Below are 18,216 nucleotides of genomic sequence, written 5' to 3' on the forward strand. Positions count from 1 at the left end.
TCGTCTTTCTCTTTCTCTCGTTGCAAGTGAGAAAAATGTCTGTTGGAAACTCAAGAGGTATAACGCCCACTTATACAGTAACACTGGGCTGTTTATAATCCATTGGTGATATCAGCAGATTACTAGGAGTACGGTGTCGGGAGAGACGTGAAGCAGGAAGGAGAGTGCCAGACGAGACAATGCTGGTCTCACTCAGCAGTGGTTCCTCTCCACGTGCTGAAGATAATACTTTCCAACACTAAAGGTTCAGGGAAAGACTTCTCCCAAGGGGAAAGCATTGTAAGCTCTTATCTACGAGGTTCAGTCGAAACATTTAGGACGGGACACAGACCACATGACGGTATGTTGCTAATGTCGAGGATGTTACATCCAGCATGATGTGTACCCCACTCAAAATAACTTTGGCACAACAGTTGAGAGTGGTGATTACATCTGTTGGTATTTGGACTCAAGGCTGTTGCACTCTCTCTCTTCCCCCCCCCCCCACCCCCCTCTGTCTTGCTCAGTCTATCTTTATTCGGACATATTTGCCATCACTCTCTATTTCCTGACTCCTTCTGGTCTTCGCCGCAGACGTTTGCAGAGCGCCGCATTTGTCACGCGGCTTCCGTCATTAGGGGCGTTCTGGTGATGCCTCACCTTTTGATTTGGAGGAGGAGTGAGGGATTTGTCAGGGCTATATGAGAAGGTGCTTTATTGCTCCAAATTTCATCACAATAAAGGCTTATGGGGAAGGTGGCATAATCGTCACCCTTTAAATGTCTCTGTGTAGATTACATGCCTCTTGCCTGGCTAATCCCGGTAATTGATGAACTCCTATGCCGATGATTTTCATTTTTTCTTCTGATATTATTTGTAATTTGTTTATTAATTAAGACAACGCTTATTTTGGGACCTCAACCACGTAAACACGATTATGTGCTCTGCGGGGATGATTGCCGCCTGATGTTCCCCAAGCAGACCGACGACGACTGCCAGAGAATGTCTAACGGTTCTCCTCCCCAAAGTTGAATCCATGCACGGTAATACCAAAAATAAACAGTCACACTTGATTAGACCCCCTGTCTGAGCATTATTGAGCGGTTAAACTAAAGCACGCGAGGAATTTAAATCAAGGGCCACTGTTTTTGAAGTGGGAAATATGAGCAGAGTGATATGAGCCGAGACTTGTTTTAGCTTTTTGTATTTCGTTTTTTTTTCATTGTCGCTGTAAATAGATGCTGCAATTTTGCCTCGTGTGTAAAACACCTCGCCCCAGGAGACGACAATCCGTCTCTCAACATCTTATTACAGTTAAAGGCTGATAAGAGCAAAAACGATAACTACACATTTATTATTTAGTGGTCTCAAACAGCAAACCCGTTGTCATTTCACACGGTGTGTGTGTGTGTGCACAGTGTTCACCTTGCACAAGCAGTTAATTACCTCAGACACTGTAAAACGGGATCTGCCATCCATTCTTGAGACACAGGTATTGCAGCCCTCACTAAATACTCATCGGCTGTTGAAACTGCAAACATCACAGGAGAAAGGGAAAATCAAAAACAAAACCCCCATTTTAAAATTGAAATAATGATGCGATTCTTAACTCATTGATTTTCTTTTTTTGTTCTGTCTTTTTTCTCTCAGAGGAAAATGTATTCCACGAAGAGCTAGCAGTTTTCTGGGCTCTGTGGTTGGTTGTACTGTTCAAGTTTACGACTCCCAGACTTTGAAGGGAGATGAGTGGGTATGAAAAAAAAAGAGTCAAATAAATAAGTAGCGGGGATACAAACAAGCTGGATTTACAAACATGAAGCTGTTCTATCTCTCTGGGATATTTGACATGCCTGATGTGGCGGGCTGGGAGATAATACTGTGAATATGACCCTTGCTCTGCGGGCTCCCTTCCCAGAGAACACACACCCCGGTAAGAATCATCTGAGAGCAGACGAAAGGTTGAGAGGATAAGGACAAAAATCCAGGGGAAGGAAGAAAAATGACACTAAAAGGCAGTCAGGAGATGATTGATGCTCTGCTATATTTGAAGATCAGTGGCAGCCTTGTGGAGGCAGGCCCAGAGGTCACCCTGTGTGTGTGTCTGTGTGTGTCTGTGTGTGTCCAGAGACTCTACCTCCATTGAGGAGGAAGAAAATCTTCCGCCATCGGCAGGCTGGGGGGGAAAACTGATGTGAGCAGAGAATAACATGCTCAATTTGGATTGTGAGTGCAGTCGAGCAGAGGGAGAGGAGAGGAGAAGAAAGGAGAAGAGAGGAGAGGTGAGGTGTGAGGCAGGGAGGGAGGGAGGGAGGGAGGGAGGGAGGGAGGGAGGGAGGGAGGGAGGGAGGGAGGGAGGGAGGGAGGGGAAAGGAGAACTCCATAATCGATAATAAAGAGCCATATTTTAGCCGAATGCAGCTCTCGTCAGTGGCCCTCTCTCTCTATGTCAGCAAATACACATTAGTCACCCAGCAGGCCCAGTTGGTTCTCGGTGTGTGTGTGTGTGTGTGTGTGATAGAGATAGAGAGTGTGTGTGGGGGGGGGGGGGCATGCATGCAAGTGTGTCCCCGCGCCCCGAATGGGCGTTGTGGGGGTCCGAGCTAGTCCGAGCTGGCACAGCTGTTGCGTCACATGGAAGCGTGGAAGCGTTCCGCTTCACCTCGTCACGGCAGACGCCAGCGCCGCTGCCGCCAACCGACACGGCAAGCGAGTGGCCCTAACGAGCGTCAACACACCGGCGTGTGTGTGGGGGAGAGAGGGTGGGGCGGGGTGGGGTGGGGGGGCAGCTGCTGAGCCTCTGTGCATGTGACCCCTGTACACCCCGGACTTAGCTTTAGCCCAACCCCCTCCCTCCCTCCCCACCCCCCACCCACCCCCCCATCATCAAAGGCAGCACAGCACAGCTGTGACCACCAAGGCCAAAACATGGACCTCCTCCAAATATGGAGGAATGTTTTTTTCTTTTTTTTTTCTTTTTACTTTTCTTTTTAAACTCCACACCCTCTCCCTTCATTTCACATGGCGTGTCTTAATGAATAGCTGTACATGAACGGTGGCTTTGTTCTTCCTGATGAAATACTCAAATTGGTAGCATGAACTGTGAACCGAAGAGGCAAGGTTGTTTCCGAGGCCAGGAAAAAGGGAGGAAAAAGACCAGATGAACATGGCAGATAAATGGGGTCTTTTTAGAAGCACTTGCACACAACAGCCGTATTACCCTCTCCACCCCTGTTGAGCACATGGGGTTTCAGTTAGAGGCTAAGAACCTGGTACCACCATCCAGCACTACATATTGACAGCATCCTCAGCCAGCCTGCAGGCATGAACACAAACACACACTCTCACAGACACATACGCCACACTTTCGCGCACAAACACACACACACGCCTACTCACACACACAACACACATACACACACACAGAAATGTACGCACACACACCCTCCCATATACATCCCTGAAGACACACACACACACACACCACTGCTCTAGACCTCTTTGCAGCTAGCACAGAGGGAAGTGGGCTGGGGAAGCACTTTGATGTGGGAACACCGAGGTCAGAGAGAACAGTCTGTGCAGCGCTGAATTCCATCCCCCCACAACGGTTCCATTTTGCTCCACGACTGGCTTCAGTTTGCGAAAGCGTCTTCAAAACCAAACACAAAAATGGATACAGAGGACCATGAATATGTAGGAGTAGACAGGCTCCATAATCCATTTACGGTTGAAGACGGCAGTGGCCGCACTGCCTCGGAACAGGACTGCAGTCTGCGTCACATTTTGGAACCTTCCCCCTCGTCCCCCACTCTCGAATACTGGGCTTTTGTTCCTAGAAGCCAAAGAAAAGGCAAAAAAGGCCCTTAACCAGCACATAAACTAATCTCAAATGTCATATCTTATTAGACACAAATGGGAGGACTAGTCCCGCTCACTCACCCTGGCGACTCAATGAGTTTGTCAAAATTTTATGATAATTCATTCAATTACTCTTTAGACATTTAAATGATGTGGGGTGGAGAAAAAGGGGGGGTGTCTGGACGGGGGGAGAGGAGAGATGAAGTCAAGGAGGGGGTGGGGGAGAAGTAGGATTGGGCAGTAATCCTCCTCTTGATATTACACTGCCTCCAGAGGCTCTTTGAGAGCTTCACGGAACAGGACAAGGTTCTGCTCCAACTTCTCTCCCACACTGAGGGGCTCAGTCGTGCAGACGTGCTTTCAGCCCTCTCTCCCCTCAAAACTTTTACACCAACACATATGCATGCAGGAAAACAGAAGAAGACACCCACGCGCACTCGCGGAAAGCCATTGTGACGCGCACATGCTTGCGTAATATGGCACCGCGTTCACACGCCACTTATACAATCCACTGAAGACATGCACACATATGGGCCGAGAAACACCCACCCACACGTATGGAGCACTGCGACGAGCACACACCCTTACCTCGCCGTCTCTCGCGCACTCTCTCGCTCGTTCACACACACACACACACACTCTCCCCTTGCTTTCCTGAGAGAATGACAATAAAAAAAAGTCCCTCCGCTCGTTTTGCCCCTTGACCTGTGATCCCTGGAGGTTCCCGGCTGTCTGTGTTGGAGGTGGGCGGGGGGGGAGCGGGGTGTGAGGGGGGGCGAGGGCTGTGTGGTGGTGGAAGGGGGGGGGGGGGGGGGAGGAGGAAAGGGGCTAGGAAGTAGCCCTCCCCTGACCGCGGAGCCGGATCTCCATCATGGGTAAGCTCCCCCTCTAGTGTTCACAGATCTCTGCTCCTCCACTCTCCACTCTCCCGCCGCACTGTGCAGCAGCAAGATCTCACGGCCAGGCTGCCTCCACAGCCAGCCCGAGGTCTCCCTCTTATTTTCACATTCGATTTCCATGGATGTGTTTCGCGGTACGAATACTCGTGTCCAAGCTGCAGTGACAAATACCAATTAGGGTCCCCCCCCCCCCCCCCCCCCCATTTATTTATTGAGATCTCAATTAATGCGCCGGCTAAATTAAGGGTGTCCTTAGTCTGTGTTTGAGGCGACGAGGCCTTTTGTCTTCATCTGGGTGGTGACTGGCCCGCCGCCTGGCTCTCACGGGATTGGCTTAAACTAACGCTGTGTGGCGAACACAGACACAGGGACCGCCTAGAGTGGCCTCGCGTAGCTTAGCCTCGCCAGAGGGGATGCTAATTACCTTCTCTTTCTCTCCTCCCTCTCCTCTCTCTCTCTAAATCAGCCAACCCTCCCTGGGACCTTGTCTCCACCCAGCCTACATGAGAGAGAGAGAGAGAGAGAGAGAGAGGGACAGAGAGAGATAGATAGAGAGAGAGAGAGAGAGAGAGAGAGAGAGAGAGAGAGAGAGAGAGGAGAGAGAGAGAGAGAGAGAGAGAGAGAGAGAGAAGCTGAAGCGAAAGAGGCAGGAGAAAAAACAGACACAAACCAATCCCCTTCGACATTGCCTCTCAAAAAAACGCCAACCGCTCCGTCCCCAATGTGGAGTCGTTTTCTGTTTTGTTTTTGTGGAACACAGGCAAAGCCCACTGGGCCAGGGGAACCAGCGGACACACAGCACACGGCCCGCTCGTTTCAAAGATCTTTCGCAATCAGTTCCACAATGGAGCCCCCTCATTTTATGCCGCTACATCATAAAAGTGCTCCTTTTGTTACATTCCCATCCTTAAAAGGGCCCTAATCCTTCTCCTTTCAGCCCGGTCTATGGCAAATTCCACAGGGACATCCCATTCGCTGCAAGGGTTAGAGTGACCCACTCAGAAACCAGCATGCAGGGTCTTTGAGCTTTTCTTCTGCTGCCACTCTCCTGAGAACATTAAATCGTACTTTTCATCCCCTTCACCATAGGGGGAAGCCCCGTAATGATGACAGAGAAAGAGAAATTCCTCCACTCGGTCCTGTGACACCATTCTGCCGTCAGCTGGGGCGTATTGGCGGACAGGGCAGGGCATCCAACATGGCTTCCTGCAGGTGGAACGGCAACGGAAGGTCACGCCGCCGTCCAAAGGAGAGGGGGAGAAGGAGAGAGGGAGACGGAGAAAGGGAGATAAAGACAGAGGAAGAGAGAGAGGTAAGGGAGGTTGGTTCTTCAGTGGGAAAGCCAGCTTCCCCCCCCCCCCCCCCAGGAAATGAAGTCATCTGCTCCCCCCCAAAAAAAACGAGAACTCGCTGTTTTCATTTCACCACGTCGTGTCTATTTATGTACTCACGCGTCTGAATTTTTTTTATCATCCCTGCTTGTTTTACACTTGCATTTCCTGATCTACTCCACAAGGCAGTCTGTGTTTCTGACTTACCTGCTCCTCTGCATTGTCTCTCTGTTCTTTTTCAGATCCCTATTTTCAGTTTTTTTTTTGTGAGGGGGGGTTCCTTCTCAATTTTTTACGAGTGTGTTCTGGTCCTTTAGTTTCTTGCCGTGAAGTTTGTGATGCTATTGTAGGGCTGGTTTCCTCAGAGGCAGGCTGATTTATCAGGGTGGATCCCCCCGTGGTTTGGACCCCCCCAATCAGCCTACCTTCTTCACGCCAAACATCCTCAACAAGAACATTGTTTTGATATAAAACACATGTCAATCAAAAGCCAGATATTCACTTCAGCCGCTTCCTATCCATCCAACGGTCCTGTTATGCTCCAGTGTTTTCTGGAAAGCTAGAACGAATTGGTGAGTATTTCCATCTTATGTGGCTCCCCAGTTAGGTCATATTGCTGATAGTTATGGATACATGTTTGGGCAATGCTTTAAAGTCACACGTCAAATAATTTGCACAACGCCGACGAGGGTACAAAAGTCACAGTAAATATAACGTTTTGTTCAACATCTTTTCATTGCATGCATTCCCTGCTTGTCACCCTGACAGAAACAACACTCCAAATGTAGCAAGTGAGTTTATGACACCATGAATCCCTTCCAGACTGTTCCGGGGGAGACTGTAGGGCTCAAGCCCCGAAGCTTGTAGGAATGTGTGCAGCTCTGGCAACAATTCCCCGTGCAGGTAAGCCCACAGAAGCGCTAATGCTCTGGGATTTGACCAGGTGAAGATGTCACTGATGGTTTCTGTCCAGAGCTGCAGTGAGACTTCAAAACCACTGCAACTCCTTAATCCCCATCCCTCGCAGCAACAAGCCTCACTCCTCTATAATGGCTTTACCGGGCCACTCAGCTCTGACTGTCACACAAGTCACCGAGACGTCTGTGTTAAGTGCCATGTGTGACCCATGGCGGCCATCGACGACCTCTCTGAATTGTCTTTCCGATTTGGAAATGAAAAGCAATGTATGGATTTCATGCATAGCATTGTTGCTCATGAATGTTCGTACTGTAGCTGCTTGCCTGAGGTGATGTCATAAATATTGTTCGACCCGTTGAACTGAATTGTCAAGAACCAAACCTCTCACCGGCTCACTCGTTCGTCCTCGCTCGTCCACAAAGCCAGAACACGGAGTCAGGACAAGGTTGTATGAAGCAATAATCAGAAGCAGACACTGACACTCGAGTTTGATTAAAAATCTAATGACCTGTCACTCGGGGAGCTGGGCCACATATACACAGGTGCCAACTCTTAGGCTCATCGCTCAGACTGTGAGACCTGGCGTAGCGACCGGGCCACCTACCACACCCACTCACTTAGCACCGCGTCCCTGCCAGGCGAGGGGGACAGGGCAGGGTTCATCTCGGGGTAGGTGGAGCGAACGCCGGGGCGAGCGTAGCCGGAGGCTGAGGGCTGTGAGTTTGAACCCTGTGGGGTCCGGCTACAGGTGCCAGATGTTTGCCGGTGACCAACAAGCGCGGGGATCGCGCAAACTGGACGGAACACCAGAAGAATTTGAGACGCTGTCAGGGAGGAGGACGGGATTTCATTTTGGAGTGCGCCTCTTCTCGTGTGAGAGGAGAGGGCGTGCTTGTCTTTGCTTTCTTTTAATTCACACTGCCCTGTCATGCGGAGCGTCGCCGCGGCCAAAGCGGCCTCACCTTTCCCTGCCCCCCCCCCCCCCCCCATGTCGGAGCGGCCATTTTCTGGCAGTGACTTTGTCAGCTTTCACCCAGACGCGTGACACTCATGACAAATTGGGTGTGGAAGTGAAAGTGATGGGCTGTGAAAGCATTCCCTCTGCCCCTGCCGCACGCTCACACACAAACACGCACGCTCACACACACTAACACACTAACACACACGCACACTGCCCTCGGAGTGACTGAGCGGCTGGGTTGTAAACAGGGTAGCAAGGGAGATGACCTGGATGTAAAACACTCAGTGTGCAGGAAAAAGGAAATGGGAAAACTGGACTTCCCTCTCAGCATCAGCCCCTGGCCCGTAGTGGCCCCATCCATTCAGCCCGCATCTCTTCCTGGAAGAAGTGCCTCTCCAGCCATGCGGTTCAACGCATACTCCCTTCCTTTATCTTTTTTCTCTCTTAGAAAAACACATTCGCCGTCTGGATTCATCCATATTTGAGGTTTATTCCAGCTAATGTGGAACAGATAGGTCTTTACTGTTATCCCCGTTTTACCCATAAACCCCCTGCTTAGGTTATTTTCCCACAATTTGTTAAGCAATTAAAATCCTTACATTACGCACCTTTTACGGTGCAAAATCAAGTAATTCGAACCGAGGAAGGAAAATTATTACACCAAATTGTATAGCAATTATCATAACATTACACTAATTCCCAGAGAAGTATTTAAATTATATGGTTGGTTGATTGCGTGATGAATTAAAGAGCCATTTTCTAGGAACACTCGGAGCAGAGCAATATCCTATTGAGATCAGAAGGGGTGTTGCGGAGCAGACAGGCCTGAAAGGGTTCAGCACAGTGGAGTGGTCACACGGACCCCAACAGCCCTTCAGTCAGGCACAGTGCTCGCCCCAAAACACACCAAAACAACAAGTATGAAGGTATTAAGCTAAGGCCCACTTTGAATGTTTCATTTATGGATGACCAACACACTAACAACTAACTATGCACTGAACATGGAATTACATTTAGCCAGTTAGCGTGTCACTTGCTATTTCAATGCAGTCCACCTTAGTGTCTGGTCTATACAGCCACCTATCCCAAACCTAGTTTTTGCTCGCTGCGATTCAACAGTGAATGGGGGACGGCACAAAGGGAAATGTGTGTAAACGTGTGTAAATTGGGACAGGTGATTCTTCATTATTCAACATCTCTCTGTTCTTTCAAAGGGTGTGAGTTTGTCAAAGTCAAAAGGAGGATCAAACAGGGGACCCGTCCGGCCTTTCTGCTGCGTGACAGAGGGGACCAAGAAAGGAGCTCATTGTGGCTGCTAACTCTTAAATCTAGTGCTCTGAAGAACAGTCCAGCAGAGATGAAATGAATGCCTGCACACTCACAATGACTTCCTTTATGGACACACGGAGATACAGGGACACATGCGCGCGCGCGCGCGCGCGCACGGACCCACACATTCAGACTGACACGCACGGGTACTCACACACAAATGGACACACACAAATGGACACACTTCCGACAAACGCAGACACACACGCATGCGTGTAAACTAACAACCGTGGACACGCACTTACAGGACACACCCGTGAGACAAATGCAGATAAACACACACAGACACGTGTCAACATGTAGCCACGAGAGGAGAAACGGAGAGCAAGACCGTAAGACGAGGAATACATCAGGAAAGATGACATGCCCCCTGACAAAGTATTCCTGTAACCAATTGACAGTTTATGATAGTCGTGTCCATGTTGTCCCAGTGGTCCCTGGCTCACCTCTCCTTCTGTCAGCGCAGCCAATCAGCAGTGGCTTCTACGTGACAACTACAGCTATGTGTGAGAGGAGAGGAATCTGACGCTGACTAAATCAAATATTTCCAGTCTACTACACCATGACCATTGTCAAGCAAGGATCAACAGACGAGAAATTGTTGAATTCCTAAAATAGTTTGAGGTGATTAAACATTTCTCGGCAATCAATCCAAAAATCGAAATCCTAAATGAGTATTTACGGTTGACACCATTTTTTGGGGGGCGGGGGGAAATCACAAGATAATAAAATGTGTTTCGGTATGTGGATCTATGTACAGCTAAGTGTATTAAATCATTTTTGATCATAGAAATGTGATCATAATTATACACAGTAGCTCCTCTGGATACTTGAAACTGGAACTGTAGTGAACACATTCAGATTATCAAAGTAATATCACGCAATAGACTAGGCTTCATAATTAAGCATGCTGTTCTTTGAGACTTGAAGACAAAGACCCTCTATACAATGCACAGTTGGCCACATATTCACCAACACCCCCTATTGGCTATGGAGACTGACTTTGATCTCAAAATATAATTGTTCGGAGAGTTGCCCCCAAACTGCTATAGAATATGTGAATGTTTGATTTCTTTCTTAATCAAGGATTTTATAAACGTATTAGAAGTAATGTACAATTGAACAGACATAAAGCATGAGAGCGGCAGACAATTTGATAAGCTTAGCATGAACTTTAGAACATGTATATTATTATTATTGCAACGTCTAATACAATTAGACTAATTGGGTTTAGGTATTTGGGCTCATAAATGAGAATAGAATCTATCCGGAAAAAAAACACTCAACACCAACACCCCCCAAACTGAACTGACCCATGTCAGTCACGTGCACATAAACACACTCAATCGCTAAAACCTGGTGCATGTTTACACATACATGGCACTAAGACAGTGGCCAGGCACAAAGCTACGGGGCCCGACTGGACACCGCGGCCATTGTTCTTGCCTCAGCCGGGTCCTTTTTGTGCCATTGTGCCTGGTGACAGGCTGAATGAGAGGGGGGTGTTTAGCGGCGGAGGGGGTGTGTGGGAGGCACCTGCTGGGCTGCCCCGGCCCTGCTCTGCTCCACTCTTAATACGTGTAGCGCTGGGGGCTCTTTTGTTAGCGCCGAGCTGTTGGTGGCGACATGTTTGAAGTGTCACAAGTGTCAGTCTTTATTACATTCAGACCGATACTTGGGGAGGACGGAGAGAGGAGGAGAGGGAGAGATGGAAGGAGAGAGATGGAGAGAGAAAGAGAGTTTTGGGAGGGGTGGTGGGGGGGGGGGATAGCCTCGCTCACGCTGTTTTGAAAGTAAACGCGTCGGCAAATGAGGAGAAACTTGGCAAGCTACCTGGTATGGTGATGTTCCAGTGATTCCAGTGTTTGGGGGACGTCACGCTCTCTAATAGGCGACTTTGTGACTGAATCGCTGCTCCATTTGTCCGCCTTCAGCGTTGAGGGATGGACATAATTCCCCTGATTAAAATGTCTCATAACTCTGAGGGGACAGGGGATGGATTCATTTGGTGCTAACCGACATTAGCTGCATTTACCACCAAAAAACACCAGCCAAAGGTCCAGGCTTTGAGGATAGCGACTGAAGCTGCTTCCTGCAGTCATCTCAAAGCACAACAGAACGACACTTTGTTGTTTTGCTAAGCTTGTTTTCTGTGCTTTCTCACTGAAGGTAAGAATAGTCTTTTCTGCTACTGATTATATTAGTAGACTGTTGTGGTGATTGGCAGGTGATAAGAAGTTTCAAATTGGCAGCTCGTACAAGGGCTGAAGAACCATGCGTTTGAAAGATATAGACAGAGATGGTGAAGGAGGCGAGGGAGGAAGAGAGAGAAACACAAAGCAAATTTCCTGAAACACAAATACTGAGGTTTTAAAAGCGCACATCGATTGACATCCGTTGCAAATGTACATCGACAAGAGGAGAAAAGCCATAAGAGAGGAAAAAAAATCCATAATTGCTCTCATCGCCATATAATTTTCTGCTGGCAATTTTCAGGGAGCACACAATGACCTTTGCCTACTTAATTCCTGCACAATAAAGCAACAAAGAGATGATCACTGAGCCACATAATTACCTCCTCATCAATACATGGATCTACTGTACGTTACAGAAGGCCTGTGAATGCAAGGGGGATGACGGGGACAAAACACATTACACTCACACCAACGCACACGGCGCCCAACACCAGGGCATGTGTCCCAATCTGAATCTGCAGTCCATCTGAAATGCATGCTGGGTAATGATGATGTGAGGGGTGAGGGCTGGGTGGAGGAGCCCCATATGGCTGTCTCCGTGCGTGTCATTACCTTGTTACGGCTGTGACTGCCATCCAGCGAGAGAGGGACATAGGCGGAGAGAGGGGGAGAGAGGGAGGGAGAGAGAGAGAGAGAGAGAGAGAGAGAGAGAGAGAGAGAGAGAGAGAGAGAGAGAGAGAGAGAGAGAGAGAGAGAGGGAGAGAGGGGGAAAGAGAGAGAGAGAGAGGGAGAGAGAGAGAGGGAGAGAGGGAGAGAGAGGCGGATGGAGGGAGGTGAAGAGGAAGGGAGAGAGGGCGCCCAAGACAACGCTAGAACTGGAATTGGCAGAGGTCAACAGTGCCATAATTACTTTAAAATGTCAGCCTACAATAAAATACAACAGTTCATCTGGCAGAAAGCAAATTAGCTTTGACCATGCCGTAATTACCCTTTCCTGCAGAGCCATTAGAAGAGATCAAATCTCCACATTCAGTGTTTGAGGAAAGGGCATCACAGTACACTCCACATGACAAGGATGCACATTTGCCATTTTGCCGGGGTAATTAATTGTCCTTAGAATATAAATTTTATATTTGACTCTGGAACGGAAGTGTGTAATAACCTGCCAGTTTTATCTTAACCATTCTAAGACTCCGACCCTTCCAGATTCCCCCACTGTTTTTCCCACCTCTCTTCTCTCCCTCCCTCTTTCTCTCTTTCTCTCTCTCCCTCTGTCTCTCTCTATTTGACTTTTTCAGTTCACTGGTTTATAAGGTAAAGTAATGCGACCCCAAAAAAATACTGATTTTTTTACCCATAATCCACGGGAAAGATGAATTGCACACCCAGATAATGATGTTGGACTCAGTTTTGATCATTCATGCATAATCCACGGGAAACATCCGGAGCATGTATGAGAACACACAAACATGTAGCAGGTGTTTTCTCGCCAAAACATCACAATGAGTTATTAGACGCTGATAACCTTAGAGCGCTGGTCAATGGAGAACAGTTCGATTGGTGGCATGATAAACACACACCGGATGTCCATTAGACACATGGAATCGACTTGTGCCTGGATCCAGTGGAGAAGATAAAGTCCTAATGGCCCTTAAGATGCTGTCCCTCAGTGCTCTCCTCAGGAACGACCGGGTAGCCAGCATTGTGCTCCCTCATCCACCTTCTCTTTCCTCCCTAAGAGAAGCGTTCATTAATGACCATCTCCACTATAAGCTCTAATTACATTCCCAGCACACTCTCGTCCTCTCGGTCTGAGGGCACAAAGGGAACTCAATGAATAAGGTGTGGAAAACCTGTAGCCTTTGTTCTGATCATCTTCAGAACTAATTAGAAATGCTGCAATCTCCAATTAGCTAATGTGCCTCCGCTGACCCCGAGAACATTGAGCAACGACAAGGCATAGAGATGAATAAAATATTGAAGAAAAGAAAAAAAGAAAGAGAGACATGAAAAACTCCATTGGCCACACAACTTTTTTTTCCACACTGACAATCTGATGATAGGAGATGAAAAGATAACATTTTGGATGAAGAGTAGAGACACCGGAACAAACCACGGTTAACTTATTTTACAGAAATGTCAACAGAACGAACAATAAAGAATGGTTGCAAGGTAAAGGTCAAAGACAGGGAGAGGACCTTGATGAAGTGAAATGTTAGCTCATCCGGAACGGCTCTGTGAGAACTATTAGTCGTCATCAGTATTGTTTCCACAGACATGCCAGCAGGTCATGGATTATGCTTAAATCTTGATGAAACAACTGTCTTCTAAGTCAATGGATTTTCCCAAAGCCATGTTGCCCTACCACTGCGTCAAAGTATTTCTGTTCACCTTTGAAGCACACAGTCTCGCAACACATGTCAACACTGTGAAACTAGTGGAGTGCAGATGGGCTCACGTCATTCCTCTGCTTGTTTCTTCCACAGCAAAAAAATTCAAATAAAATATGAATGTGACTCAATAAGTATCTCTGCTTGCCAGTCTGCTGTAAATGAGAAGATAGATTTTCATAGGAGCATTCAGGGGGATTACACCCATATATGGACACGGTAAGGAGATTAAGATGTGACCTGCTTTCCTGACAATACCTGGAAGCGACGCGCAGAGCGCCTGTTACGGAGGTGAATGCCGTTGCGATCAATTTCCGTAAACCCTGTGTGTTCTATTACGCATAGGTACTGGTTTGTTGTCAACGATTATTATTGTTTGATTCCAGCTCCGTTGTTTGCACATTTTTGACGCTTTTAGCGATTAGCGTCGGAGGCAGTGAGAGGCGGGAAAGGGGGGAGAGGGTTGGGGTAGTATTGACAGCCAAACTAAAAGAATGGGGGATTAGATGCTGTGTAGCCCCAGTGTGGACCCAAGCCCAATCCAGCCAGGGGGAGGGGGGGGGGGCAAGGGTGGGGGGTGTATCCCAGGTAGCCCTGGTGTAGCTTGGGCTCTGCTTGAGAGCATTGTAACCTTATCAAATGACTGCTGGGCCTGAGTCTCTCAGCACTGCTCCTGAGTTGGCATAGACCGCCATGATTAGTCATGTTGAATTAAACATTCAGAGCATGTATGCCCTACCCACCAACACTACACACGCACGCATCCTCTCTGCCCTGCCCACCAACACTACACTACACGCACACACACACACGCACACACGCACACTCTCTGCTCCACCCACCAAAGCTACACACATGCATGCTCTCTGCCCGCCTCACCAACATGACACAGCCATACTCTCATATCTGTGTATACACGCACGCACACACACACACACACACACACGCACACGCACACACACACACACACACACACACGCACACACACACACCCTCTTGTTTCTGTTTGGGAGCAGGGAGATGTGGATGTGGGTAAACAGGATTACGGAGACGGATCCACTGTCACACAGACCTCCGGATTGTCATTTCCATGCCTTCCTGACAGCTCGGCACGGCTCTAAGTCACCGAGCGTTCGCCTTGACATGAAACGCAGGACCCGGGCACAAACAAGGTTATCAGAGGGGAGAGATGCGGAGGTGGAAACACGTCTACTCCGATTGGGAGTCCGGGGCCGGAGTCTGTGGCGTGGGCTGGGTGATGCGCTGAGGGGGTACTGGGGGGGTGGTGGTGGGAGGGAGGGAGGGATGGGAATGGATGCGTGGGTAGTTTCTTTCTGGTAGTTTCGGGTCATTTCGCTGTGACTCTCCCAGACAAAGCGTCGTCGCACCTGCTGTCTCGCTCACACTCGCGCGCGCCCGACACCTTTCGAACAGTCCTCCAGATTACAATCCTGTTCATTAATTTTATCTCTTCCGACATAAACTTTTAATATGCACACCAGCGGTATGGGGGGACTTCCAGGGCAGTTTAAATGACTGCAACCTGTAATTACTGTTCCAGCACTTGATTAGAATAATCTGATTGCAATTATTCAGTGACTTTAAAATACAAGCCCCAAGCTAGAGAACAATAATTCAGGGGCAGTGATTGTGAACGTAGCTCCTTTTTGGCTGTAAAATGATGTTTTAATCGGAGTCAACCAAGGGGTTCCCTGCTAAGGAGCCAGTTCCTTCAATTAAGACCCATTTATGCAGCGAGGGGGAAGAAGTTGGGATGTGATGTGGAGTTAATCACCATGCAGATCCTCGCCGAGCCATCACGGATCAGAGGACTAACCTGCTAACCGGTAAACAGGCGGGAACACAGCAGACGGGCAAGAGCTCGCACACGCACACACACAAATGGATGCATATTTCAACACAACAAAGTTTGCGTAAAGACGCGTGTACGCATACACAAGACACACGGCCACACGAACACACAAACAGAGCTTGCGCAAACATGTCATGCGTACGCAGACAAACACGCGCGTGCGCGCGTACAAACAGCACGGCTGTTGCTTCCGCAAGTTAATGGGGTGAAAACTCCAAATAATCTCTGAAGCTTAAAAGGCCAAGGCGATAGATAAAGGTTTATTGTTGCCATAATCACTCCACTGAAAGGACGCGAGCGTTGAATCAAATTGCAAATCAAGATGTTTGGCGGTCAAGCATGGCCAAAGATAGACATGTCAGCTTCTGCAGAGACACAAAGTAAATATAATTTATCATCGGCCTCAACAGTGGATCTCAATTGGAGCCCGATTAATTAAAAAGCTAATGCTACAAGGGAAACTGTGGCACCCTGGCAATCAGTCCATGGTCAAAATGAAGGACAAGAGCAGAGAATTTTTATAGGCTGTGATTTAAGGGACTTTATTTCTTCCATCTGATCCACCTGAGGATAGTCACTGCTGCCTCACATTGCCTGGCTGACCCACGGAGGGTGATTAAAAACAGCAGAGATGATTAGGGCTGAATGGTAGCGCTGGGCATACACTTATACTGTATGTGTCCTTCAGGGACTAAAGTGTGTGTGTGTGTGGGGTTGTGTGTGTAGCGACACGTGCGCCTTCAAACTCCTCCACAGCAGTGGGCAGAGAAGAGACTATATCAAATGTAGGTAATTACTACAATCCTGTCATCATTACCATACGGGGACAAAACATGCCCCAGTATTGTGACAAATGAACCAGCGTAAGTGACTCAATCAGACACACGTCTTCCACAATCACAGCCATTGTGTCTCGGTCTCACCCGAGCCCGTAAGGCGGTGAGTTCAAAGAGCCCCTGTAACGTGTTATTGCAGCGACCATCTTTCATCTGGGATATTGGCCCGTGTTGGATCATAGGCCTGTGATGAAAAGCGCTAACAGTGATAGCAGGCTAATTTGATGCTAATGAACCAATAACATCAATGGCTAATAATGGCTACTGACAACAGCAGTGTGGCTCCTCTCAGGCCACCCCCAAAGAGACACTCTCTCTCCACCCCACACACACCCCGGGCACACAAGGCCCGATGACTTCATTCGCCTGGTGGATGAAGACCTTGGTGTCTTGGGTTGATGAAACACAGAGTTACTCGGCTTTTCTTGAGTCCCTTGAGGAGGGTTGTCACCGAAGGCCTCGTGTGTCGTATTATTCGAGGACATAGTTATTGTATCTGCGAAGAAACACATTTGTATTTCTTCTTTACGTCTGTTTTTGGTTTGTTTGTTTCTTCGTTTGAGCTCTGAGGCTCAGACAATGTATATGCTGTAGACTTAATCACAACACGGGGTGGGGTAGCAGAGATAGAGGGTGAAAAAAAAAAACCTTCAATAAAGGCTATTGTATATTGTGTACGTGCTCGCTTTTATTGGTGCTCGCTTGAGGAGGAGTGGGCGGCAGAAGCCTGAGCGCGTTTGCGTTGGTGCGATAGGGCGCGGTGGCGTGTTCTGCCTTTGTTTTGACTGACGTGGGCGTCCGGGGGAGGCCCTGAAGGGGCTGAACTTTGTCAGGTCTCCACAATAAGGTAAAGGCGTAAACAAGCCTGATGACGGCTAATCACTTTAACTGGCTTCGACACGCGGCAGCCATGTCGACGTGGCCCTCTTAATCCACAGTCCTCGGTAACCTGCACGTAATCCCTTCAAGAGGAGGACCAGGAGAGGCTGGAATGGAATTACAGTAAGGATCATCTTCAGGGCCAATTATGTCGTGGAAGAGTCAGAGCGGCACATGGGTAGAGAATGCCACGTGTAATCCCGTGTTGTTGATCTGTTTTATTTATTAAACCTTCATTTGGGGAGCTACTCTGAGGGTCTCTTTTTTTAAGGTGAATGCTGCTTAGTGCGGGCGTGGAAAAAAGAAAGAAAAACGACAAACAACGGAAACAGAAGATGAGTTTTGTGAATCGCTATGGTTACAGGAACAGAACCAACAAAGAGCGCCCGGTTCAGACGTTGATGGGTTAATTCTCCAACATATTCACCGTTACCCCTAAAACGATGAAGATTAGAAGCATCGCGTTGTGTGGAACAACCATTTAATTACCACGTTTCCTCAGAGCGATCAGGCACTCAATAGTCCATTTCTGTAGTTATTCCTGGTGCCTAAGGCTATTTAGAAAAACATTATGACTGAGATAAAAAAAATACAAAAACACACACAAGCAGCATTTAAACAGATCTGAGAACCGTCTTATTTCCTTCCAAATGGAGGTGGGGTAGGAGGACAAAGAGCTCGCTCTCTAACAGATCCCCACGTTCGAACTTCGCCTTTCAAGCTGTTCTGTCCCCCCCACGCTCTCTGAACTGGGCAGAGGAAACCCCTTTT

General features: G+C 48.2%; 1 protein-coding gene across 1 annotated transcript in view; it reads right to left on the reverse strand.

The window, feature by feature from the left end:
- The window catches only part of LOC124486869 (teneurin-2-like), a 127,365-nt gene that overhangs the window by 38,040 nt on the left and 71,109 nt on the right, over window positions 1-18,216 (reverse strand). Inside the window, 1 exon segment of the mRNA XM_047048748.1 lies at window positions 7,600-7,776. Within this exon segment, the coding sequence (XP_046904704.1) occupies window positions 7,600-7,776 (177 nt within the window).

Source organism: Hypomesus transpacificus, chromosome 24 (assembly GCF_021917145.1).
Source record: "Hypomesus transpacificus isolate Combined female chromosome 24, fHypTra1, whole genome shotgun sequence".
Lineage (NCBI taxonomy): Eukaryota > Metazoa > Chordata > Actinopteri > Osmeriformes > Osmeridae > Hypomesus > Hypomesus transpacificus.